At 38.2% G+C, this 27,543-nt stretch overlaps 1 protein-coding gene across 1 annotated transcript in view; it reads left to right on the plus strand.

Annotated features, from left to right (window-relative positions):
• The window catches only part of LOC142008281 (uncharacterized), a 262,225-nt gene extending 234,924 nt beyond the window's left edge, over window positions 1-27,301 (plus strand). The window contains exons 22-24 of the mRNA XM_074985463.1: window positions 17,050-17,256; window positions 26,501-26,648; window positions 27,228-27,301. Of these exons, the coding sequence (XP_074841564.1) occupies window positions 17,050-17,256; window positions 26,501-26,648; window positions 27,228-27,301 (429 nt within the window). The remainder of the gene's footprint in view (window positions 1-17,049; window positions 17,257-26,500; window positions 26,649-27,227) is intronic.
• The last annotated feature ends 242 nt before the right edge of the window (window positions 27,302-27,543 follow it).

Genomic DNA, 27,543 nt, shown 5'->3' on the forward strand with positions numbered 1-27,543 from the left:
TTTCAGTGGATCCTCCATCCCTGGCAGCTGTCAAATCAAGATAGGATATTATTTAAGTTGCATTTTAGTTCAAACAGAATTATTTATATAGCCTATGTTATACAAGAGGTCAGATGAGATGATCACAGTGGTCTCTTCTGCCCTTGTAATCTATTGATTCATTTGCCTGCTATACTTTTTTATGGATTAGTCCAATATTTCAAATGGAATTATCATTCTCACCAGTCCTTTACTTGTGCTTGTGTTTCCTGAATTGCAAGAGTAAAAACCCATAATCAAATAGTCACCATAAAGAATCCTCTAATAATCTATCTTTGTTTATCTTGATTTGTGGGGGTTCATCCATCTAACCCGAATAGTCTATAAATGTAATTTTTCTATTAATTTAGCTCAACTGTATGACAAGCAAAAAGGGTTAGTGAACCTGTCAGTGTAATAGTAAGTGTCTCCTTAATATCAATGAAAGAACAGGTGATTCACAAATTTCACGACCCCTTCAAGGACCTTGAGGTGTTATTTTTCTTCAGAATTGTTTAATTTGAAGAAAAACAGAAGTATTCCCATTATTTTTATCTTCAACCTTTTGAAGTCTGAAATCCTTTGTTAATATTTCCCTAAATGTATGACACATCTTTGTACCCCCATGATCAAAGTTTAGTTGACACTAAGTATGTTCTAGAGGTTTTCTGGTCGTCTTTGAATTGGTTCACCCATTCCCATAAGACATAAAACAAGAAAGGGAGCCAGTAGTGCAAAGCTGAGAAATGACATAGAGTGTTTTTAATGGGAACTAAAACTCATGCTCCTACATGTATCAAAAAATTTGGCTGTCAGCTGAATCAATTTTTATTCAATCAATATAGAGAAACTAGCTTTTCTCTTTGGTCCTTTTGATCCTTGGAAAAATGTGAACTAAGCAGTAACTCTGCTGGCTTAAGAAGGTCTTTCTTGCCCCTTTCTTAAACATTAAAACAATCTAGTTGATTTGCTACACTTAATGTTAGTCTGACTGTGACATTAATTTTATTAAATAAGAAAAAAAAACTTTAAGAAATGTAATGTATTTACAATGATACCAGTAAAGAGAATGCATAAGGGCCTATTACACTGAATCACTATGTTACACTGGTGAAAAACTGGAGTAGCTACCAATAAAACAACAACAAAACAAAAACAGCAACATAGCAGTGAATCAGACTCCTATGTTGGGCAAAAAGCATACTGGTTGACAAGATATGAAACTGCTTTCATAAGTGGTTCCCAATCTTTTCACTAGTGTGGATCCTCAATCCCATCCTCACCCCCCAAAACTATTTGTGGGCTCAATCAAAGCCAATTCTAGCTGCTATGTACACTTAATTAAATGAAAAAAGAAACCACAACATGTATTTTTGGACTGAAATTAATCACATTATTGGAAGATATTTCAGTTAAAAATAATTAATTGTAACTTTGCAATGTATTTAAAACTTATTTTCTATGAGCAGATAGGAATAGGAGGACTTCGAAGTAGCTGGGGTCCTTTCGAAAAGGAGCCCTGCCTGGACAAGCCATGCGGCGGCGAGCCGTGTCAATTTCGAAGTGCTGCGGCCGCCCTCATGCTAATGAGGCGCTGAATATGTGTTTCAGCGCTTCATTAGTAAACTGGCAATTTTGATGTTTTTGGCTAGTGCAGACATGGTCTATAAGTGGTATAACATTACCCCTGAACAAATACTAAAATCACAATAGATATATATTTTTCAAATATATGTTCCAAATAGCAAATTGAGTAGCCAGCTTCTGCTCTGAAATTTAATTTCCAACCCAAAGAAAAGGGCTGTAAAAGGCAGATGAAAAGAAAATTGTATATGGACAGCTATATATTTTTACATATAAAATGCCTTTTATGTTTTTTTTTTCAAAAGGCATGCCAATTTCAAAGACATAACAGAAGTTGGGGGCAGTGAGATTTAAAGCTAGCTATGGTGACTGGCCAATGGCAATTAGATGTGATGCCTCCTTGTTGGGAATTAAACTGCACCAAAGTGGAAAAGAACAAAGATGCAAAATGCTGATGGCTTAGAACTTCTGGGACACCACAAATATAACTTGTATGTTAGTCATAACTACTTATCCTAACCTCTTTTCCTCCAGTGCTCTTGATTGAACCAATTAAAGCTACAAGGCAGCTTTTCTATAATATTATATTCAATGGTGGTTATAGCACTGAGTTGACATCGGCGCTTACATCTTTATTGCCATGGGAATGAATCAAGGTTGTGTAGTGAGACACTTTTTGTAGAACACTCGCCTCTTATGTTGCAGAATTGGAAGATGAGTGATGAAAAAGGCAGGAAGAGAAATTGTTAAGGTAGTTGCCTGATGAATTAGAGAATTAGATTCTGTCCCTGCCTGTGCAATAGAGTTACTGTATGATGCTAGCAAAGTTATTCAAACTAGTCTTTTCACAGGTGATCACTAAGTGTATGAGATTTGTTTGCTGGGTACCAATCATGAGGCATCTGGGGCCAGATGTGCAGAAGTGCCGAGTGCCCACAACTGCAGCTGAAGACAATTGGAACTATGCTTTGAAAATACAATGGGCTATACAAATGTTAAGTATTCTGAAGAAAAAAACTCAGGGCCCTGGATATTATCATATCATCCCTCCTCTTTGAACAGGCGTGTTGTAAAGAGAAATTCATTATCATTTGTGATGCACCATAGAAATACAAAAGTAATGTACATGAGGCCTGGTGCTACGCATAAAGTAAGCAGTTTAAAATAATCTTAAAAGCCCTTTCTTGTTTTTTTTAAACTCATGACCATCTGTTTATACCTTAGTACATGTTTACAGTGATGGAGGAAGTTAAGATTCTCTCTAATATATATAGAAACGAGAGGATTTACCTGGTGTCGCTCACATCGTTAACTCATTTAGTTTTTATTTCTCTTCATTTAAATCATTATCCTTGTGCTGAAGATAGGAGTTCAATATGAAGGCTGCCCCAGGGAAAGAGAACTGCCCCACCCCTCTGTCATCACAGCAGCTTGGTGCCAGGTGAAGAGCACTTCTTTGTGGCTGTTGCAGCTGCGGTGGGCACAACCAAGGAAGGAGAGCATGTCCCCCAGATGGGGGACACACAGGCACACAAACTCCTTCAAATATATAGTAGATAGCTGTCCCTTTCCCTAACCTGCCCCCAATAGGGTTAAAGCAATCTAGGTCTGGTCTCTGGGCCTTTGCCATCCCCTGTGGTCACTGGACAGTGTAACTGGCCCTGCTTTCCATCACATGTTCCCTGCTGCCCCCATGTGGTCATTACAGAGCAGAGACTTCCCTTTCCTTTTTATGGGAAACCATGCCATTCCAGGCACACCCCATTTTCCTGGCACTACCAAACCCTTACGTTGTTTTGAATTAAGATCAGAGGAAGCTGCATTCCAAATTTGATGGTCCTACTTCTTACCTAGGGCTTAGCTCTTGGAAAGAGTTCATGAATAGACAGACAGGTGGACAGACAGATATACACATATAGGTGAACTTTATCAAATATCCAGTAGATAAGGAGAGCAGAGGAGAAAGTAGCTTATAGAGGATGTTAAACTTAACCAATTTAGAACCACAACATACCTTTTATTATGAACGAGATGTGGTTATCAGCTATATTTGCTAATTTCCTCTAGGGAAGCTCTGGGCTTTGCAGTCTGAAAGGCTGAGCTTGCAAATGTTTTTGGTTTGTTTTTAATAAATTTTAAGTCTTTTGTAATAACCCTTAGGGCTTGTCTACATGGCAAGTTAGTGCATGGTCTTGTGTGTCTACAATGCATTCATTAGCAAGCCATGTATTAGCTTGCTGTGTGGCCCCTGTTGCCATGCCCTGAATGTTCCATAGTGATCCTCCAGTGCTTGCGGCCCCTGTCACCATGTAAACCTGGAAATTAGTTTGAGCAGCTATTAATGGAAAGTGTACCTACCAAAAGAGTTTTTAAAATGAACCAGATTTCACTCATTTTTAATTACTCCTTTCTTTGACTCAGTCTAAATACCATCTAACTTGAGAGCCTTAAGAATAAATACTGTCTCCCACATGGTATGCCATGGGAAGCTTTCATTGCTGTGAAACATACCTGAGTGAGGAACTGGGGAGCTCCTGGGGTATCGGACGGGTAGGGTTTGTATGCTGCCAGTAAAAATCATGGGGACAAGGCAGGCACAGAATGTATATTTGTGGTAGGGAAAGAAAGGAATAGAACTAGTGTAAGAGTGGGGGCTGTGCAGGGGATACAACTGTGTTGTAGCATTTACTAATGCAGTGTGAAGTTTTGTGATTAATTCTCTGAAGACAATTATGTTTTTGTGATTCTTGACATCCTTGCTAATTCACAATACAGAGGGTCTCCTGCACAGCTGTGCAGTTTAACAAAGATGTACTGTAAACACAACAGGAACTGTTAGATTTAAGAGTTTTAAAACTAATAATGGATTTTCCATACAGAAAATAAAACCTGGCCCCATCTGCTCCAGATAAAATCTAAACAAGATTTATATATTATATGCGAGGACAATTATCCTTATGTATATATGCACAAATCAGGTTTAAAGAAACTACCCAGGAGACCAGCAAATTGGTTACCCAGGATAGCCTTTAGCTAAAGGTCAGATCTGAAGTATCCCAAAGTTTCTGGTAAAAATTAAAGCAGTTGGTATCAAAGGTGATAATTGTCATTTTCAGGGGATAAGGGGGAAAAGTTAGTTCACATGAGCTGGAGTTGCTGTTGTTTCTATTGATAATTTTTATCGTGTTTCATCCCAGTTGTTGTAAAAGTTGCCTTTTACGCTGATAGTGAGTTGTGAAACCTCAGAGATTGTGGTTCTAAGTAGTTTTGTGTGCATCTTCTTTTGTTTAATTTTTCTTCTCTACATCCTGAGACATGAAATCTCCAAGTAAAACTTACACCAAACCAATGTGTCTTGCTTGTCTTCCACCTGAAAAAATGGAATGGTTGTCTGCTTGAGTTTCTTTTTTTGGTGGTTGTTCTGTATTGATCTTTTTACAGCTACAAGTACAGCGGGGTCCTGTGCTGGGTCTAGATCAACTGAATGCAAGTACAGTACAAATAATAAATACAATAACAAACAAATAATAACATTTTAGCTATGTCTAAACTAGAGGGTTTTGTTGACCAAACTTGCATTTTTTTGACAAAGCCCAGGGAATGCATAGATTCACCAGGTGTTCTGTCGACTGTAAATTGACTGAACGCAGCAGTTTTGTCGATAGTTTTACCCTGCTCCCCACAAAACATAATGCCTCTTTCGACAGACATCTGTCGATAGAAAGCCTGTCTGGATGTTCTGTGGGGCCCCTCTGCTGACAGACAAGACTTCTGGAACATTGGGCATCCCTGTCTGCAGTGCTTTCCATTGGCCATTTTGTTGAGAGAATGGCCGGGCTGTCCGGCCGCTGGCTGCCAGCAGAGTGGATTACTCTTGTGATCTGCTTGGCAATTTGGTTGCAATCCGTCTACAGAAGTTTTATAAAAAGATATCTTCTGACAAAAACTTCTGCCAACAAATTGCTGTAATCTAGACATAGCCTGTGTACGGTCCACACAGCTCAAGTCCATGCTGTGGCTTTCACTGCATCCAATTAGGAGCCAAAGGGCTTAGATATTCCTGTAACAAGCCTGGTATAAAATCCTACATAGAGAGATCCCATAAAAGGACGTGCCGCAAATCCGTCACTTCCTTAGCCTCCTTTAAGTTCCTGCTTTAAAAAAACTGGTGAGATTTCTTTATTTTTTAGAATTATTTTTCATACACATTTTGGCTGAATTATTGAATAACATTTGTGACCTTGTTCTGGATTTATGTGTGGTGATATTGCTTAAGACCTGCATTCTAATTGCTAGTACACCTATATGTCACAGACATAGTGTTGTGGGCTCCTGCAGATCTGTGGATTTGAGATGAATAGAGCCCATATTGATTTCCTTGTAATAGAGTGTAAAAGAAAAACGTAGAGGTTTTGGTTGCAGGTATTTTCATGGGGTATTAAATTGGTGGATTAGTTGCAAACAGCAGTACTGATAAAGTCTCCTGTCCATCTTGATGGTTGGGCCTTTGTATTAAAATGACACATAAATAACCTATTATGTCCCCCACCCATGGAAATTCAAATGCACCTGTCAACTTGATAAAGCACTTGCCTGGAGGGAAGCATTGTTTACATTTTCACTCCATTCTTCAGAAAAAGTGAGATTCTAATTATTTTTCCCACTGTAAATTAATGCTGACTATGATGGTTAGCATATCTCTGTATTGTTATATCTATGAGAAAGTTAAATAATAGAGCTGATCCATCATGTATTATGCAATGTACATTTTTATGACAGGCTTCCTTGTGATCTTTTTATGCCTCTCTTCATAAATACTCACTTTTTTCAGCAGCAGGGGGATCTTTGTTGACTGCTGTTCAGAAGTTGATATCTGTCCTATGTGTAATGGAAAATGTAATTTACGTGTTTACGAGACAATCAACTTTGCTATATTACAAGAGAAAAGATAAGGCTATACAGTGCATTCCACTAATAATGAAAATCGTTATAACAGACAATAGGTTAAAACACTTTTTCCAAACCAAGCATAACAAATTCAATAATATGATTGTTTCTGGATATTACTGGACAAACTTTGTGATTAGGGGTGATCTCAATCTTTGCCACACACACAGGAACAACCTAGAAAGTTGGCCAGAATCTCTCTCCTAAACTGTGAATCATTTTTGAAGATTGAGATCTTTCAGTTAAACAATTTGTCGGTAAGGATTGCTTTTTGTTTTTGGAGGTACCTCCTGGAACTGGAAGCAGGATTGCTGTCATGTCATGGAGTAGGCTCCAATTTCTAAACAAGGGAAAGACAAAGATATTGGCATGTTTTGAAAACTCCAGAACAAAGCCTCTTCTGTTACACTCCTCAATCTAATTTTGAGGACCCAGATACCCTTTAGGATGCTTTGTGCTACACTGAATTTCTAAATATTTGATTCACTCATTACCTGTTATAGATTTGTATAGATTTCTCAAGTTATATACAAAAATTATTGCCAGAAATGGATTGAGTTTTGAAATTGTTGGGATCCATCACCAAGCAGTCCAGTCCAGAAATGAGGACGGCAAGTCACACCTGGAAACATTTTTGCAGTCAGTGGACTTTAGTCTTAGGCTTGGTTTACACTGAAATTAAATCTGTTTCAGGTACGCAATTCTAGCTATGGCAATTATGTAGCTAGAGTTTACTTATTTGAAATCGACTTTCCTTGCCATCCTCACTGAAAGATGTCAATGGGAGAGTTTCTCCTGTCAACCTCCATTACTCCTCATGATGGTGAGTATAGGGGTTGAAAGCCAACCCCTGGTAGGTTGATTTCACACCTCCCTAACAGGAGCGCGAAATTGAACCCTGGAAGATTGACCCTCAGCTGGTCGATCTTCTGGGCAATGTAGACATGGCTGTAGGCAGTGTTCCCTGTAAACTGAGTGCTTTGGTGGCTGCCCAGGAGACCTGTAGGTGCCCCCCAGCTGATTAACAGACTCTATAGTGGTCGCCATGTATTTCTATTGGTCGTGCACAACTGCACAGGCCGTGCTGCACATAACAAAGTACATTCCTCCCACAGAAGGAAAAATTAGAGGGAACACTGGTGTTAGATTGGACTAATAATGCAACAGGACTTTGTGGCGGATTAGAGAAAGGGGAAGAGGAGAAAGTTAGTTTGAATGAGGGTATTAGTCTTGGTAGCTAGCTGGAGTCAGATTGGTAAGACAAAGTACAAGATGCTGCACAACTCCCTCCCTCTGTACCTGGGCACCACTGTCTCTAATCCTATGGTCTTTCTCTACTTCCACTTCCAAAGGCTATATCTGGATTGAAGAGATCTGTAGGCAAAAGATACATAAATTGCACAGTGGGGCCAGATACTGGGGAAAAACCCCTCTGCTGACACATCTTGACAGAAGCCTGCAATCTAGACATAGCCTTAGTGACACTAGTATCATTCTGGCTATGTCGTCTTCTCTCACAAACCTGAATTCACTTTCTTGCATGTTGCCCCCTATGCATGAAACACAGCTATAAACTGACAGTCTTTCAGCTTTGTCCTCAAGGCCCACCTCTCTCTTAATTATGTCTTTAACTAATCAGCTAACTAAGGATTATTTATAGAGACAGATGGAGGCAGTTGACACACATTTTATCTATTTACAATAATACTTTAATTTAAAACAGGTATAAAATAATGTTTCATTGTGTCCTCCCTTTATATGTCATATGTTGTTGAACCATAGGTCAAAATGACAGTCTTTTTCTATCTGTTTGTACAGCACCTAGCAAAATGAGGCCCAAGTCCTGATTGGGAGGCTCTGGTTGTTTCTACACTATGTATTTTTAATAATAGTTATATGCCCATCAGCACTGGTCCAAAATGAAAGAAATCATAATGCTTTTCAAAAATTTTGAACTTTTTTTTTATTCCAAGTTTGTGTAAAGAACGTATTTTTATTTCTAGTACATTTTTACTGTAGATTTTTTTCTGTTTTGTTTCAGAAAAGGGGGAAAGGGTGAGCAAAAGTAAAAATGGAGTCTGAAAAAGAACATTTCTAGAAAATGAAATGATTTCACAATGACCCAATCTAATGCCAGCTTTAACGGGTAATCTTTGGAAATTGAGGGGTACCCTGTAGTCATAAAGTCATAGGTCCAATGAGTTTTTTCTCATGTAATGCTTTTACTTGCTCTCTCCCCAAGATGCACATTTGTTCACCATCCTGTCAGTGTAGCCTGGGAAAGGTTCTCTGAGCTGAGAAAGTGGTAACTAGAAGTTCAATCTCACCTCTTTGAAGTGCTATTTAAATGTCAATCCTCTGTAGATTTATGGAAACTACAGCCAGTTTTGTAAGATGCTTGCAGCCAAGGTATAGCTAGGCACAGCCCTGCCTTTGCTTGTGTAAATCAGGTGCATGCAAAAATATGAACACATTTAGGCACACATCTTTGAAAATTTCAGATCTGCATATAATAAAGAGATGCTGTAAGCATGGATGTATCTACGCTAAGTAGCCTGCTGTATATTTAGTCTGCCCTGAGAAGAAATTATATATTTATATACAAGCAGTCCTGCAGCATCTGAAAGACTAATAAATTTATTTGTCAGGTAATGAAATTTTGTGTGGAAGACCTTTTTCATTTTTTTTTATTTATATTTACACAAATCTTTACTAGAGACGATTGCACTATTCATTGTAAATATATTACCTGAAATTTTTTAGATTATTTTTATGTCAGCTATCCTGATTTTTACAGAATTTTTAAAAAAATTACATCTGAATTATTTTGAGCCCTTCCCCCCCCTTAAAATAGGTGGCTGAGAAAGAGAACTAGAAAGGAAAGGCGAGAAAGGACAGGAGAGTGACATTTCAGTTTCCATCCATGTGACTTCAAGATGTCTAACAAATTCGACTAAATCTCTTTCAAACATGTCTGCCACCAGTCTTCTCCAAAATGCTACCTGTACGTTAGCTGTCAGGTCAGTCAGGTTTCTGAGCCAGGCTACTTTCTCTGGAGTTGGTATGCTCTTCTGTCTAGGCAATACGAGTCATCTGGCTACCAGGATTGCTCCAGAGAAGAAAGCTTTCCTAGTGTTGATGAGATATATCCCAAAACACCGTTCTGGGGGAAAATTTTAAGGCTATATATGCACATTATCCTATACATTATTAATCCTGCCTACTTCTAACCAAAAGTTTTCATGGTTTGCGTGAACAAATTCCGCTCTATATGGCATTTGTGAAAGGGTCACTTTAGCTATTGGTATTTCTGCTGTTCGTGGTGGTGTTGTGGTCACCTAAGTCATGGAGTATTATTTCTGCTCCTTGTCTGTGTCAAATTTCTAAAATGATAAACAATGAATAACAAATATTGAAGAATATTGTCCTTTGTTTCTCCTTAGTGAACAATAAAATGGTGTCCTCTTTGCCTTCTACCAAAGTTCATTGTCTTTTGCACCCCAAAGACAGGACAATGCTCTGTCATTTAATCTCTGTTGTCTTCCCAGACCCCTGTTTATTTTATATGTGGATCTGCCATTCTTTGTGTCAGTTTACAGAGTTTTATCTACTCAGCAAATCAACGTCTTAAAGTAGTGGTTGGCAATAAAAAGGCATCAGCTCACCAGAGACAGTCCCTGGTGAGCTACTGCTATTTTGTTTACCTGTTCCTCCAGAGGTCTTGGATGATTGCAGTTCTCTTTGGCTGCAGATTGCTGTTCCCAGCCAACAAGCATAGCTGGAAGCATTGTGGACCATGACACCACTTTCTGCTGCTCTCAAGAGGCATGAAAAGTGATCAGCAGCCAAAGAGAACTGTGTGTGCCTGATACCTGGGGAGACACAGGTAAATATAGCGGTTGCGGCCCACTAGGGACTAACCCTGGTAAACAGGATCCAGAAAAATATGACATAAGCTTTTATTAGATACTGCACATAATATCCTATATGGATAAATACTATGGAATCAGTGTGTTAGGTATAATAAGCTTGTCGGGCCTGTGAAAGTCGCTGTTAAGGAAGAGTGAAACTTTGTGCCAGTTTATTAAGGGGTTTTTAGGCTCCCCAGGACTACTGAAGGAATTGTGGCAAGGCTGAGCTCTAACCCTTAGCCTGCAAAATTTTGATCTAGTTCATGGGCAAGTGAGGAGACTCACTCTTATTGAAACAATTAGGCTACAGCTCTTCATCAAAGTTATTTTGAGATAGCTGTTATTTTGAAATAACTTTGTGACCATACACACTTGCCGTGTCTGCACATGCCCCCTCCTTTTGGAGGGGGCATGTTAATGAGGCGCTTTGGAAGACGCTCTTGAGGCCTTGACATGAATATGCAGTGCCTCATTAGCATAATGGTGGTCGTGCACAATTTGAAAGTGCCACTTTTGGAAATCTGCTGCCCATGTAGACAGGAGGCTTTCAAAAGGACCGCCCGCCCCCGGACTTCAAAAGCTCTTTCTTCCTAAAACCAAATAAGCTATTTCAGATATAATAATATGCTGGCTTATTTTGGAATAATACTGCTGTGTAGGCATAGCCTTAGGGACTTGTGTATATGGATCTAGACAAGTCTAGGCCTCAGCGTATCAGATGTGATGTTCAAGAAGTAAATATATATATGCCTGTCAGGGATGGCGATAGGTCCTGCTGTGAGTGCAGTGGGCTCTCAAGGTCCCTTCCTGTTCTATGAGATATCTATAGGCATGGAATATGCCACATAACATCAATGGGACTGTTTGACACATAAGAGTCTACGTAGTGTAAGAAACTGGAAGAATCTGGCTTCTATAAGCCTCAGGGTGACACAGCTCCTGCAGGAATTGTGTTGGTGTAGGCTATTTTGTCCACAGTTGTCTGAGAATCCTCTTAAGGTGGAGATCCACACAGCACAGGTGGAATTTCAGACTTTCTTTTAAATAACTTGCTCTGGATTTGAGCCAGACTTCCTCTACCCTATCATTTTTGGAAAAGTGTGTTTAAATGTTCATATTTTATTTACCTATTAATCGGAAATTAAGAATCACAACTGAAAAGAAATTGAAGAAATGATGAGGCAAATTAACAGGTCAACAATATATGAACTATGAAATATGTAATAATGCACTATTAGGTTTAACAAGAGACCAGAATCACTTATCTTAATTATTTGTGCATTTGGATATATACTTCAGCAGAATGCTGTTAGTATTTTTAAAAGTAAAAACCAATCGTTCCCTTGTGTTACCATTCAGCTCACTATAAAATCCATTCTGGGATTATTCTTTAGTCATTTTGGAACAGGATGCTCTCCTATGTTTATTTCTTCAGTCAGTTAGTCCCTGTCATATTATTAAATAAATTAGAGAAGACTGTGCCACCGCTGCTTCAGGCATTCAAAATTCAACTTCAATAAACAATTCACAGATATTATTGGCCCCTTTTGTTCATAAATAGAACTATTTAGAAACACTTTCTCTCTCTGTAAAGTTACTATCAACAATGGTGTGTGGGATTACATGCTGATATAGCAGTTTAGAGATTGGATTTTGAAAGCACTTGCAAAAGATTATATTCTGCAAGCCCATAGGTAGCAGAGTGTTTTCAACGAGATACATGCGTATCTGAAAGGTGGCCTTCTATAATATTAGGCCAAAGAACTTGCAATTTCAGGACCCAATGCATGCATATATTTATTATGTCCTGTTATTCCAGAGCATGATGTTGCTCTTTCCATGCTACCTAAAGGAAGTCAATTCAGTACAATACCATGATCCATTTTTTTATATGATGAGCAGTATTTTGAGAGGCATAATCATCACTCTTGCTTGTCTTTACATTCCCTTTCACCACTGCTTTGGTTTATTTAATTGTGAGTTCATATCTACTCCTAGTAAAAGCCTGAAATCTTTAGCCTCTTCCATAACTGGCTTAGAATTAAGTTTCAAAAAATGAACTAATCTGACCTAGTCTGTGCGCCTCTGGCTTTAGTGCCTCTGGCCATAGTGTGACGATGGGTGCCTCTTGCCTTAGTGTGCTTGTGTGTGTGCACCCACATGGCCATACAATCACTCCCTGTTGGGACTGCTGGGATGGCTACTAAAAATAAAGATTTCAGAAGCAGTTATGAAAATAGCGAAGGGACTCACCTGGAACTTTTATTTCCCAAAGGCTATGTCTACCCTTGCCCTCATTTTCAAATGGGGCACAGTAATCAGGGTGATGGGAGATCACTAATGAAGTGGGGAGTAAAGGCACTTTGAAGTAGAGCGCACACTTCGAAGTGCCCATGGCTACACGGCATGCCAGCACTTCGAACGGTTTGACACTTTGAAGTTGCATATGCACCACAGCATTTCATTAGTAATCTCCCATCACCCTGATTACTGTGCTCCCTTCGAAGTGTAGACATAGCCAATGGGCCCCAAGCTTCCCTTAAAGGGTAAAACTAGTCTTGTTTTTTGTTTACCTGCTAACTGTAGCACTGGATTGGTTTTTACATGGAGGGCAGTTGTCATGGTCACAATTGCAACAACAGAACATTATGAAAGTTATTTGATGTCCTTTGACTCTAATTTTCCCACTTTTGCCCTTTTCCCCATTACCCGTCTGTAGTATTTGCTACAAGAAGATTGCAGCTCCACTCAGCCCCAGGTAGATTGCTTGGTGTATTTTACCCATTTTTTACATTTTCTCTAAGTAGTAATTTTTTTTCAGATCAATTTTCTGTAATATTTATGCTTTCTGAGGCCATGAAAAGACTACATATACTATAGCTGGAGAAATTGTTTTGCTACATGTGCAATTGATGAGTATGACATTTTAATTATACTACTGGTAAGCAATTAAATACAGGTATGTTATATAGTTGGGGAGAAACTCATCTAATTTTTTGGGTGAAATAAGCACAATTTACTGTGTTAAGAGTTAAGCACAACTTTCTCACGGTAATAAACTACTGTTTCCAATTTTCTCAGATAACTTGAGTGGTTATTTCTATGTTGCTAATAGTGGTTTTATGTCTGATCTACTATAGTTACAAAGCTGCCATATACATAATGAAAGGTATACCTTTCATTAATCTTTATTTTCTGCTAGCATAGCATTTTCTGTTCCCACACTTCTGTAAGGAGTGATATTAAAGGGCCATAGATGTAATGTGTAATATACACTGGGTAATATGCCTTATTACAAATGTTAGTAAATTTTGTCTTCATCACATGTAGCTTTGTGTGAATGTGTTTGTTTACATATACACACAATATAAATGTACATTCATACATAATATCCATAGGGACAGATCTGTAGATAATATCTAGCAATTTTTATCTTTTCTATGAGGAGTATGTTCCAATCATATAATAATCTGACATGTTACGTCACACTGTACATTCAAGAAGCAGCAATTAAAATAATTGTTGCAGGTTGCCTTAAAATGATTAATAAGACTTAAATCCACATGAGACTCATTAAATCATCTGATCTGACCTAAATGTATGACCCTCCCTCCTACTCCTTTGCATTATATCCTTGCACAAAGAGGCTTGTGCTGGCAGAAGAAAAAGCAACACATTAAAGACCAGTAAAAGCTGTGTTTGTACGTTACATCTATGTAACACTTGGTAATGATAATAACATAAACAAATCAACTGTAAGGGCTTTCACATTGGGGCCTAATTTCCAGATGAACTATTATAAAGTAATTAAGAGCCTCATGCTCCTGTTTTAATTAAGCTCTGTTGTGAAATATTCAGCATTTGAACCTGTTCTGGCCTGCCTGTTTTTTATCATTGAATTACCATCTTTACTTTGTTTCTCTGCTGAAAGATGAATTTCACTTAAGGATTACTGTACGCTGTTCTGGCATTTTGCGGTTTCTTGTCAGACTTTGTGAATCTAGATCATAGCCAACTTCAGTTCCCCTGACATGTCCTATATGCACAGTCTCTTGACTAGCCTGTCTCAGTGGATTTATTAACTCATATTGTATTCTGGTAGAAATTCATGGACATTTTAGATTAACTTAATGATGAAGATTTCAGATGACAGTAGAGTATACTTTTGGAGCTAACTTCAGGTTATGTAGGGCATTGTAGATATCTAGTGACCTATCACTTAGTAGAAATGCATTTTGAAAGTTTCAATGATGAATGGACCTTGTACTACACGACCTGTGCTTCGACTGTACGTGTATTTTAAAAGGCAAAGTTAGTATAATTATTTATTTGTATTATGGGATTCCAAATGAGATCAGGACTCCTGTGTCAGGAACTGTAAAACCAGCATGAGTCTCAATGAGTTTAAAACCTAACCTGACACAACAGAGAAGGATTGAGGGAAGGGATATATTACCCAAGCAGAGGGGAATGATATGTTGGTTTGCAAAAAAAATTTTTTTTCATAATTCACCTATTTCATTCTTAATCTCTCTGCCCCATTTGACATTTAGAAGAAAATTAAAACCGAAAAGAAAATGGACAGTTGCCTTCAAGGAATCCAAACACTTTTTTTGTTGTTTGCTGGTTTTTGTTTTTGTTTTTTTAATTTTAATTATTTAAAAATGTTTGATGCGCCATCCAGACTTCAATTTTGCTGCATGTGTGAAGATGTAGCAAAGTCAATCTCTCTGGACTCAGCTGTTGACCATGGTACTCCATGCTATTGCATGGAGTAAGGGACATCGGAGTGAGCCCAAAGATCCCAGATCTACGCTAGGGCTGAAAGTCAGTTCTGATACATTGATTCTAGCTACACTAATGGCGTAGCTAGAATTGAGTATCTGGGAGCAACTTTCTGCCCTAGTGTAGATCAGGCCTAAGTTGCAGCAAACAGCCAGTCAGTGCCTGGAAAGACTGTCCAGAGAAGCAACTGTAAATATAGATGATGTCGTCATGAGCCCCTGAAGGTCCTGCTGTAGCTACTTGCATCTGTTCCTGGCCCTTGCCTGCAATTTTTCTTGTCTGAGCTCATATGACTGGGAAGGGTCCTGATGCCCCAGTGATGGGGAGTGTGGCAGGAGTGGAGGGCATCTTCTGAAAAGTTCTGAGTTCCCGAGTATAGGTATCCCGGAATATTGTTGCTCCCGCTGACTCAGCCTCATGATGCTAATATCTGCTACCATTGCTTGTCTCTGTACCTGCCAGTTAGTTCTTTTCTGTGTGCCCGTCCAGCCAGAATCTAATTTCTGCTTTCCAGGTATCTTCCATTGCCTTACTGCTTATGAAATAATTATACATGTCAGGCAGGAGGGAAAACCACATTTCTTCAGTTTACGAAAATGCAGAGTTTATCTTTACCAAAGACATTTGGTAAAGTTGCCGCTGGTTCCTAGCAAGCTGTGCAGAATGTAAAGCCTTTTACCCTTGGAAAGTGGTGAAATTCAAACTCTTTGTGAATTTTACTGTCATTTCAGAATGGCTGCTCCTTGTTTACAACAACTGACATCAAAATTATAATCAATCACCGCAGTATGCCAGCCCTGTCAATGTGGTTATATCCACAAAAAGTGCTGGTATTTTCTGCATACTGTTTTGTGCTTGTAACAACTGCTATAAGCCATACAGACAAAACTACTTCATTGTTGTACAAACTGTGCCTCCAGTAGAAGGGCTTGCCGATACAGCTGTAGTGGTATTCTATACTAGGAAGTCTTTTGCAGTGAAGACCAGACCTAAGACATACGGTACTAGGAATCTCATGGGACAGGCTGTTCACTTAAATGTCTCAGCAACAGTGAAGGGTTAAAAAGATCCCATTTCAGTGGTACTATTAAAATAATGCTGCTAACTTCGGTTCTAGTGAAGGGTAAGAGACTTCTAAACAATGCATTGTTTTCCAGCTGCATTCTTGAACTTTGTACAGCCTAGAAATAATGTGAACGTGGTGAAATAGGAGTTCCTGACTGAAATCAGAATGCACGGAGTCAGTGCAAGCAAATGTGTTTATAGCAATGACAAGAAAATACGCAACAATGTCTCAAAACTTGCTCGGTACAACACACTGAAAGATGCCTAAGTTACTAGGCCTTTTATGTTAGCAGCACAAGCTTACATGAATACTGTACAGAGGGCAGAAGCTGACAAGTGCTAATGAGCAAAAGCATAAAGATTTCTTTAAAAGAGAGAAATGCTAATCCCCATTCACAAACCTCACCCCAAATATATAATTTTTAATCAGCATTTCCGTTTTATTGTTTAACCTACACTGCTTGATCTTCCTATGTTTGGTTAATGCAGGAGCCAATTACAGCTTCATCTGTGCAGAATTAACTTTATGGAATGCACACTGGGGATTTGTCTATCTTCTCTGTTTAGATCTGTGTCATAAAATATATGTAGTAGAAAAGTGTACAGGCACTGCATGTGGCACAGGCTTTGCAGATTTATTGTAAAATCATTTTAAATCAGTTTTAAGCTCTTGTCACAAGTTAATTAAATATGTTTCTTTTGTGGTTGGGGGTGGGGTGGGGGCTTTATGTTTCACTAGGTGGCAGTGTATGATTACATCTGGAAGGACCATGCCAGCAAGTCTGGTGTCTCCAGCCGTGACCTCCAGCACCAGGAAGAAAGCTCCAAATCTGAAGTTCACTCAGGGGAGATCACTGTTCATGTGTGTATATTCACTGTTCACCTCAGTGGCTTCCAAGAGCTCTATAGACATTTCCTCAGACTACCTGATGGGGCTATCGTTGAGGTAGGTCTGAAGAAATCTTTTACGTGTCATGTTTACATATAGAGACACACACTTAATGAGTGAGACAGTGTCATGGGGGCATTCGGATGGGGTGAGCAAACTTTTTATGTTGGACCTCACTTTTCACGCCTGCAATTAGCAGGATCCCCCCCAACCTGTCTAATGTAATCCAAACCGAAAGAAATTTCAGTTATTTTCAAATGGAGAAAAACCCTTTTGGCATGTGTAAGAAAATAAGTCTGTAGAATGCATAAACTTTATTAATTTGTATATACACGTGAATACACATTCATAAAAGCAGAAACATATTTCAACATATTTAATGAGATGGATGAGCCTAAGACCTGGCAGCTGATCATGCTGCACCCCACCCCAACAAAATTTCATGTCCCCCGCTGAGGGGGCCCACCCCCCACTTTGTGCACCCCTACATTAGGATATCACAACAAGACAATGACTTCAGCCTCACCTCTCACAAGCATACCCAAAGTAAGACTTTGCAGTTAGATAATTTAGGGTAAAATAAAATATTTTGTTCATTTGGCATGAAAACACCTTTTAAAAGTAACAATTTATCAGTGTTTTATACAGCTATTTAAAAGTAAGTGTATGTATATTATATGGGTATAATGCATACTGTGTAGGAAAAAATCACATGAATTTGTGGAGGGTAATCCTATACCAAATATGAAATGTAGATATTTCATACAGTATCATTCATTGATAAATCTGTGCTTTAATTGATAGAGTTTTTCTACAGATGTAGGTACATGACAGTTTGGTGCAAAATGATGGTACATGGCTAGGTCCACCAGTATTATTTAGTCATACTACAAATGAGTCACTAAGTTTTCTTAATAGAAAGTGTTCTACTTTTATGTTGGGCCACTGTTTGTCATGATTTTTGCATATCACAAGTAGCTCATATGATAAAACCTCAACACTTTCCTAACTGAAGAAAAATTCCAGGTGGTGACTCATTTCATATCTTGCATTTCTTCAGTCACATTGCAATTGTGCGACTTTCTCTTTTGACCTATCACGTGGTGATGTATTTCCTCATTGCTTCTGTTAGATGTCAATAGACCTAAATCAGCGATTCTCAACCTTTAGCAACCTGAGGGTGCCTATGTTGATTTTTTTTTGCAGATCCCCAAATCCCAGCCTCACTCAGTCTCAGGCCCTGTCCTCACTCCACGACCTCTTTCCTGTCCTAGTCCATCCCCTTTCTCAAAAAGATCCCCCTTACTGGTCCTTCTCCTTCCTTGTAGCCCATGCTGCTGTATAGCTGTTTCCTGGTGGACAGCATGCACTGGCAGTCCTGGTGAAGCCCCTGGAGTATCCTCAGGGCCCAGAGATCAGTCTGAGAAATGTTGACCTAGGTATATAGAGACTACTTCCTAGAACAAGCAAGCAAAGCATCTTTCAGTTCCCCTACCCTCCCCACACAAACAAACAAACAAACAAACAAACAAACCCTGGAATTCACAGAGCTGAAATAGGGAGTGAAAGAACATTGTCTTCTGCTTCCCGTCTGAAAAGTGAAAATGTCTCCATTGTGATTGCCTTACATTATAAAGCAATACAGATGAATCCAAACTACAAAATTTAGAGTGGCTCAGTTGCAGGGTTATGGTTCAGGTCTCTTTCTATAAAAGGAAAAAATCATTGTTTCTGCTTCTTTTGATCTCTGTTTGAAAGCTGTTTTCCATAATTCACGTATTTCGTTCTTAATGTCTTTGCCCTATTTGACATTTAAAAGAAAATGAAAACTCAAAGAAAATGGACAGTTGCCTTCCAGGAATCTAAACACAGCCCTCTGGCACATGAACTTGTGTTTTCTGGTCTCTAGAAAATTAGTCAGCCAAAGAAAACAAGAGGAAACATGTGGTCCATATGATGACTAACACAAAGAAATGTAGAAATCTAGATCCATGCATCTACCAGTGGCTTGTTCCTTTTCCAGCCCTAGTTTGATTTTTTGCTATTGATACCAACAATAACTACATCTAGAATTAATTCTTCTCGCTGAAATCTTCCAGCCTTTCACCTATGAATTTTCAGTGAACTTCAATTAGAGTATGTAGGTTAAAGTGTTCTGAACACAATATACAAGCCTTATTTAGTGCACTGTTCTGTTCTCTCCCTAAGCCTAGATGCCCCCACACTGAGCCCCTCCGCCCTTGGTGTTCTGCCTGGCTGAGCCTGCTTGCCTTACACCTGGTGTGCCCACCACAGAGGGGCAAAATCCGAAGGTGTTTCTGTAGCAGGCCCAGGCCTTGTTCTGTGACAGGGTCAGATACAGCTTCACTGCTGTCCCAGGGACAGGAGGTGGAGAAGAGCTGCCCAGTGAGTTCTGACCTTTGTGCAACCAACAGCCTTCATTTCCCACTGCCTTCCTGGAGCCTATACATTACTTACTGACAAATAAAACTTGCAGACTTTTTAAATATTGTGTGCAGAATTTTTAATTTTGTGGTGCAGAGTGTTTTCCAGAGTACATGCTGCACACTCATCCAAGGTGAGATACACTTTACTGCAGGGTCTGAGAAGATAGTCCCCAGTAGTAATCGTCTCAGGAAGTATCTGGAAGTATGAGTTACAAATATCATTTTAAACTATGGACTAAATCATAGCTATTCCACAGATCATCTGTGTGGAGAAGAGGCTAAAGGAATCTCTTCTTTAAACCCACAGGGAGTCAGCCACATGGTAACCCAAATGGTTCCCTAAGTACTAGGATGCAAACTTGGCTGACTAGCCTGATAACAGATTTTGCAGCACAGCAGGTGTGGTCAGCACTTTCAGGGACACAGCCATGTTCTAGCCCTCTCCTCTAATTAACAGAGTTAGGCATCGTGCATTGGGGCAGCACACCCTTCCACTTTTGCCAGAACTAGGGGAAAACAATGATTATATTTCTCTGCCCCAGCTCACAAATGCTCTGAATCATAGAACAGACACTAAGGACTTGAATGATGACAGAACAGCTGTTCCCTGGCAGCTGTGGGAGTACCAGTTATAATGACTTCTCCTGCTGGTATGTTGAGTTAGAGGTGCATATCCTGACCTGTTGCTTTACAGTGGGTGAAGAATTCTTTATTTCCACCTCTTTCTCCCTGCCCAGTGCACTTGTGCAATGCACGGTAGACTTCAATAGTTAGTAAACAGTTTCTTGGTCACTGATTTACAAAATTTATAACTGCCCAACTCATCCTCCGGTGTTTTTAATAATACAAACAAATTAACTCCTCTGATCATTTGCCTTCTAATGGTAGTGTAGACAGTTTTTCTGTATATCTGCAAAGGCTCCTGACGTGTCTTAGCTATACTTTTGCTGCAGATTGCTTCATGACTTTTTTGTCGTTGTTGCCCATATTGCTTTCCCTTGCAATATTTTTTTACAACTTCACACAACTCCTCACAAGTCACGGCTTCCTCATACTGTTCAAACACACCAACATCATTCTTCACAATCAAAACAGCTCCCACTAAGTTTTTTTAAGTGACGCATGACCTGGTCCTGGATATTCCAAGCCCCCATATCCTTCCCAACATTTCAGTGTGGTTCTATACTGCAATATCAATTCTAGTCAATGGTTGAACAAAGAAAAAAATGGAGTAACTGATCCACATGGGAACTAAGAAATCAAACTAACTTGCATCTCCATGGGATAAATATTAATGAGTATTTGCTGACTGATGTTTTAGAAATTCTGCTGGCCTTTTTCGAAATATCCAGTAGTTCTGAATATGACAAAATAAAAATGCTCATTTAATTTTATTTTCCTTGAATTTTATGAGATCACCAGCACATAGTCATCATTAATATTCATTATGAAATACTGATGTGAGTACAATTCTGCCAAATTTATTTCATTTTCTCAGTAAAATTGTGCCTTCAAATACATGTCCTTAGCTCCAATTGCTTTCAGAGTTACGTCTATGTATCTGAAGGAATAATTTGCCTTACATAAAGTGGTTTTGCACAAAGCTATTTGGAAATTCTTAGCCACTTGTGATTTTCTTATATTATCAGTCTTACCCTGCTCTGGTTCACTTCAGTGGGTGCAGCCGTGGCCCCATCGTCCCAATTCAGCAAAATACTTAAATGTGTTCTTCACTTTAAGCAGGGGCTTAACCTCATTGACGTAAAGTGAAAATTGAAAAAGTCCATTAAAGTGAAGCATGTGCTTAAGTGCTTTGCAGAATCAGAGTTTACATCAACTCAGAATAAATCTCTGTATAGGCAAATACTTTGCTTAGAACACTTAGCTTGTTCTAGGTATGTTATTCCCATTAAAATACACTTTACTACTATGACTGGAAATTTGAAGTTTGGTATTAAAAGTAGTTTCATAAAGATGAGAGAAAAATGTTTTTAAATATTTTAAAGGCACATTCAGTTCAAGGGGGCTTGAATAAATGCTTATAAAAATCCCTTTTAAAATGTATGGCATGAAAATTATAGTGGTTAAACTTGTAAATGTAATCCTTTTGTCACAAGCATTATAAAACTCAGGGAATTCACTTGCAGTAAAACCCATTTTCAGTTTCACTTATCATGTATTTCCCCTTTATAGTGCTCAGTAAAGATGCTGGTGCCCATGGAATGACCTTCCAGATCTGCCCTCCTGCAGTTTCTCAGGCTTTTCCTCATTTATTAATCTTATGTTATTGTAATATATGGAAAATGATTGAGTTTTAGCATTTAACATGTATCTGAAATCTATGCACAAAATTGTTTGCAGTCTACACTGTGATAACACCATCTCAGTGATTTTTATCTTAACTTCCGGTGACTGGAGTTGATTTCTTATTAAAAGGGCAAAGATAAGTCATTTTAACTCAGAAAAAAAAACAGTTTCTTATTATAGGCCTAGTAAACCGCAACATTGTCAAGAAACTTTTATAGTGTGATTTTTTTATCTGTCAAATAAACCCAAATATCAAGGATTCATCCAATTTAAATACTTTGGATAGAAGAGATCTATTTTACCTAATTATTTGAACTATACCCAGTGATAGTAGAATAAGACAATGTAGGTAACTAACCAATTACTTAGTGTAAACTATTTACAGCATTCATATGCTATGAATTATGTTTAAACTGTCTTGCACTTCTGGAAAAGTGAATAAAATCATGTAAGTTTATTTTGAATATAAGATCAGATATAGTATGTTGAATGACACTTAAAAAGAATGATACAGTAACTGTAGCTTATTTTCTGAAGCAATCTTGACACTAATGCTAAATTACAGTTTGGAAACATCTAGCATTTTTACCTTTATGAGAAAAGGCTTTTTACATATTTAACATAATTCTAGGGAAAATATACTGGAATGATATATAAAGATATGTACACTGTAACCAAAGGGCATTCATATTCCCCAGTAGAATACTTACAACAATTTTTATTGCCATTTGGTGTCATTTTCTAACAGATATAAAATACAGCCAGTAAACAAAGTAGACTTTAGATTTAAGATGACAGCTGTTCCTTCAGAAGCAATATTCGGATATTTAATCTTAAGAATACTGAATACTTTACAACTGTTTGAGCAAACTACTTTTACAAAGCGTAGGTCTATATGCTTGTGTATACAGTATTTGGATCTGATGATGACATTAAAAAACAACCCCTGAATAATCTACACATTGGTTGCTTCTATATACTCACCGGGAAAATAAACAGATTACCTCATGTTTTAACCTCATGTTTTATTCTTAATGCAATATAAGCTTTTTATAGATGAAATGTTACTGTGCATACTGTGGGACACTTTTTTCCTGTGGCAAATCACCAATGCTGTTAATTACACTGGGGACATCTCTAGCTTTATTAAGGGATAAATTTGCCCATGTGCAGAAAGTATTCCGAGGCTTTCTGCATGTAGGTTGGCCAGATGGCTCGATAGTATTTGGACCATCCAAATATTTGGGCTTTGATTTATATAGGTAACTATTACCTCCTGCCTCAGCCCCTCTGTCCTGTCCAAATTTCTTCCACTTGCTATCTGGTCATCCTACCTGCAGGACAAAAGCTCCATAACATAATTTCATGAAGGGGCTGGATGGGGTTAGGGCCTGTCTGCCATCTCAAAAAGGAGTTGTGAATGGATACACAGTTACTTGAACTCAGTGGCCCTAAATCTGTACAGATAGAGCAAGAGATTTGTGACTAGTAAACCACTGGTAGGTTAAGGGCCATGATGAAACTTGTGGGTTGGAGAGTGATAATGGGCCAAATTATCTTCTGCTGTAAATAAATGCAACTCCATTGGCATCAATGGAGCTGTGCTAATAAACTCAGATGAAATGGACATTTTGCTATTGGATTCAAATGTGTATGATCAGACTGTATCCTCAACTTTCCTCCTGTTCAGATTAGAACAATATATGATGTTGATGATCAAAGAACACTCAATTGGTAAGAGGTATCGGAATAAAGAATGATATGTGTGGTAACATGAACTGGTTTTATTAAAAAAGAATTTACATAAAATGATTATTTTAAAGAATTTCATCTTTCATTACCCCTTCTTTTCTCCAAAAAGCTTTATAAATAGCATTGATTTCTAACTTCTTGTGATTATTAGTGAAAAGAATTGATTTTATTTAATTTTCTATTACTTAGATTGTCTCTTTTGATACAACTGAATTGCAGCTTTGAGTCAGAACTACATGTTGATAATGTATCAATTTCCATATGGATGTCTACATGGAAATCTATTTGGCCTGCAGGGGGCAGGCTGAAAAACATAACCATTCTCCTCTACTACTCCTCTCCCTACCAAAAGGTCACTAAACCAAGGTAGATTTCCTGTTGAGGAGAGTCTACAGGGCCAGTGTGACTAGAAGATACCCATCTGGAGGCAGCACTTCATGCTTGTTTGGGGATAAAATCTGTGGTTCAACAGAATAAGCAGAAAGCTAATCAGAAGTCCACCACGGGCTCATGGAATGATGTGAGCACTGTAAGGTAACTAGCAAATCAGAGGAATATGTGCACAGCAGCACAATAGCCTAGCAATGTAAATGGGCACCTGTTTTTAAAATATATTGGCTTCTTTACTCTAGGCTTAGTGGAAAGGGAGAAATGCGCAGAACTATGAGCATTTGAGCTGGCGAGTTCAAATTTCTTTTCCATGGAGAGTGGGGAAGTTAAAACTCTCACTTGAATGTTCATGAAAAGGAAATACAACATGGATGCAACCTCTGCCAAAGTGAATTCGTTTAATGGGAACAAAAAGTGATGGGGATTGTGTTGTGAAATATGCACAACTCTACTTCGTAACAAACATTAGTACTGATAATAAAAACACATTTGAAAGGTGCACTGCCATACTGACCCAATTTTCTCAGGTTCCCTCCCTCTTCCAACACATTGATTAAACATATTTGTTCTGAATCATTATTTTGTGGCCAACTTTATTCTGTAAGCACAGCAGCAGCTTATTGCTGTACAGTGCAGTCTGAAGTCTTAAACGTTTACAATCTTTATTCATTTAGCACATATTTTACTTGAATCAGCAGTATCTGTACAGTCAAAGGATAATTGCCAAAACTGTATTAGCTTACTTTACCTAAATAAAAAGTAACCTTTGACAAAGTACCTTGCAGCTACACAAATTGACAAAAATCATCAATTATATTTTTGCTCACTTTATAATTACACTGTACTAACTGTAAAGTGAACTTTAGTGCATGGTTGACTAATTATAAGGTTATAGCCATTAAGCCACCTTCAGAAACAACTTGGGCTTTAATTAATTTAATATCGAGCTTTATGCAACATCTAATAAAACCCAAAATTTGAATTACGTACTTAAGCTAAAGTTTTTTAGTTTTTAGATAAGAGACATCTAAAGACTGCATGACCTCACATCTTCATAACCCTCACATCTTTCAGCAAGTTCTCTCATTTTGGACGAGTTTGTTTATAACTGAGCTGTGCAATAATAACCTATGTATTTTACTGGAGTGAGAATGGGTTTCACCATTTTCCACCTTCCTGCACACAAAAAAGTTTCACCAGTGAGTGCCAAATATTTCCTGTTTCCGTTCTTTTGGATGTATACTTGGAAATATGGATGAACAGTGTCATAGAAGAGCTAGGTATTTGTTTAAACAATGCATTGGATACATTTTGCCATTTTTTTCAATTGTCCATGGATAGCTTACAATATTTTAAAGAATTATTAACAAATTTAAAACTGCTTTTCTCCATCACAGGTTGATGCCCGTGTTCTCCATATCGGGACACCTTATTGTTCCTCAGTCAACATTCAGTGCTAATATATATGTTTGTGTTCCTCCTGGAGTGGGTTAGTGTGTGCAGTGGATATCTTGAATTGGTAAATAAAGAAGAAAATATTTGCAAACATTTTTATTCATTTTGAATCACAGCCACTGAGGGATGACACTGTGTCTTGCAGGAACCGTTATGGGATTGGATGACCTCACATCTTCATACACTGTTTCTGCCTGAAGTATGGGTCTGAAATTTCCTTTCTGCTAACACTGAAATGAGCAAAACTTCTTTCATATGAATGCTCACATAAATGAACAAAATCAGGGCCTGGGTACCACTGTGTGAAGAGCTGTATAAATTGAATAAGTTGAAACTCTGACCTATTATGTGGTAGCTCTTGCTGAGTTGGGTTACATTGGAATCAGTGACCTGGAAGTGTTATATCCTATTACCAGTCTCATAATAATCCATCAACTTCGACACGTGGGCCTGATTTTCTTAATTTAAAAGACACATCTGTATTGAGTTACGTTTTCTTCATACATCTTATATTATTCTTGATACAATTATAAAATCTACAACAATAACAATAATTTTCCATCTATTGTTTTCTTTGAGCATTTTAGGTTCTGAGCAAAATTAGGAGAATTCACATTTCACATGTGTTTAAATTGCTAATCCCGCCACTGTTATCTGTATTAGTGAATACATGTACAAAAACTCTTACTCTGTAATGTTTTGGCAGTACTGTTATAAAAATTGTTATAAAGTCTTGGAATGGAACTGAACCATGAAACCCAAATTGTAGGCTGCTGCTGAGCTGGATTATTAGTATGACAGTACCAAATTTCTCACACACACAGACTTTGAAGCTATAATATTTTAAAAAGGTGAAGAGGAAGGGAAATGAACTCAAAATCATGTTTGTTGCAGCTAACTTGAACTGGGCCACAGTAATATACCTGGGTTTTATACATTCTGTTTTTCAGGTATTTGGTGACATTAGCGGAGTCAATATTTTATATGATGAAGTGAGCACAACCATTCAGAAAAATGCAAGTGAACTGAACAATGTGTTGGGAGCATCTTCAGCTCTCAAGAGGAGGGAAAAAAAAAAGAATACAGCAAGGTGTAAAGGTATTATTTTCAGTCACTCCAGCTGGATTAAACATAATGCCAACATGTATATATAGAGCAGCATGCGCTATAAAAGGGAACAGATTATTTCAAAGCACAGTTTCTCCTGGAAAGAATAGGCTCCTATCATTTTTGACTGCATTTGTGTACTGGTGTTTCCAGTTGCTGTTCACCTCACTATAGCATCTTTAGTCTGTCACAAGTGTACGTCATGAAAACAGAACAGCTGTCATTCTTTTGCTGGGGAGCACTAAAGATCATAACACTTCCCACACTGGAACTTGGTACATCTGTAATGCAATTGAGGAAATAGATCTTGAACAAAAGTCAACATTTAAAATGTGCTGCAGACATAAATCAGCTGCTTGATGTATAAATTAAATAAACTCTGTGTGTGTGTGTGTGTGTGTGCGCCTATAGATACACACACACACACACACACACTGTGGCTCCAGCTCGACAAGGACTTCTGCTGCATTTAAATGTATGCACTGAAACACATTGAACTGGTTACAAAGTATAAAGTTAAATTTATGTGTAAAGCTTTACTTGGATTGGTACCTTTATATGTCTCTCCAGTGATAACTGTAGTAGCAGCCAATGGCAAAGTGGTACCAAAGTATGGTTCAGAATTATCACAATCTGTTACTTAAACCTGCATTAATATGAACTATATATTTATTTGTGTTGCCATATACAAAGCCTCAGTCTTGCATCAGAATTCATGACCAATCTACACTTCTGCTAAGACCCCTTCAGTTTTAATGGTCTTCCACATATACAGAAATGTTGATGCACCATCAGTGCTCAGGTTTGGATAGATGTGCTTTTTGTGGTTATCTGTATCCTATTTAGATGGTGGTTGAACCTTAAATGACCCAAGATTTCATTTCAG

This window comes from Carettochelys insculpta, chromosome 2 (assembly GCF_033958435.1).
Source record: "Carettochelys insculpta isolate YL-2023 chromosome 2, ASM3395843v1, whole genome shotgun sequence".
Taxonomy (NCBI): Eukaryota; Metazoa; Chordata; order Testudines; family Carettochelyidae; genus Carettochelys; species Carettochelys insculpta.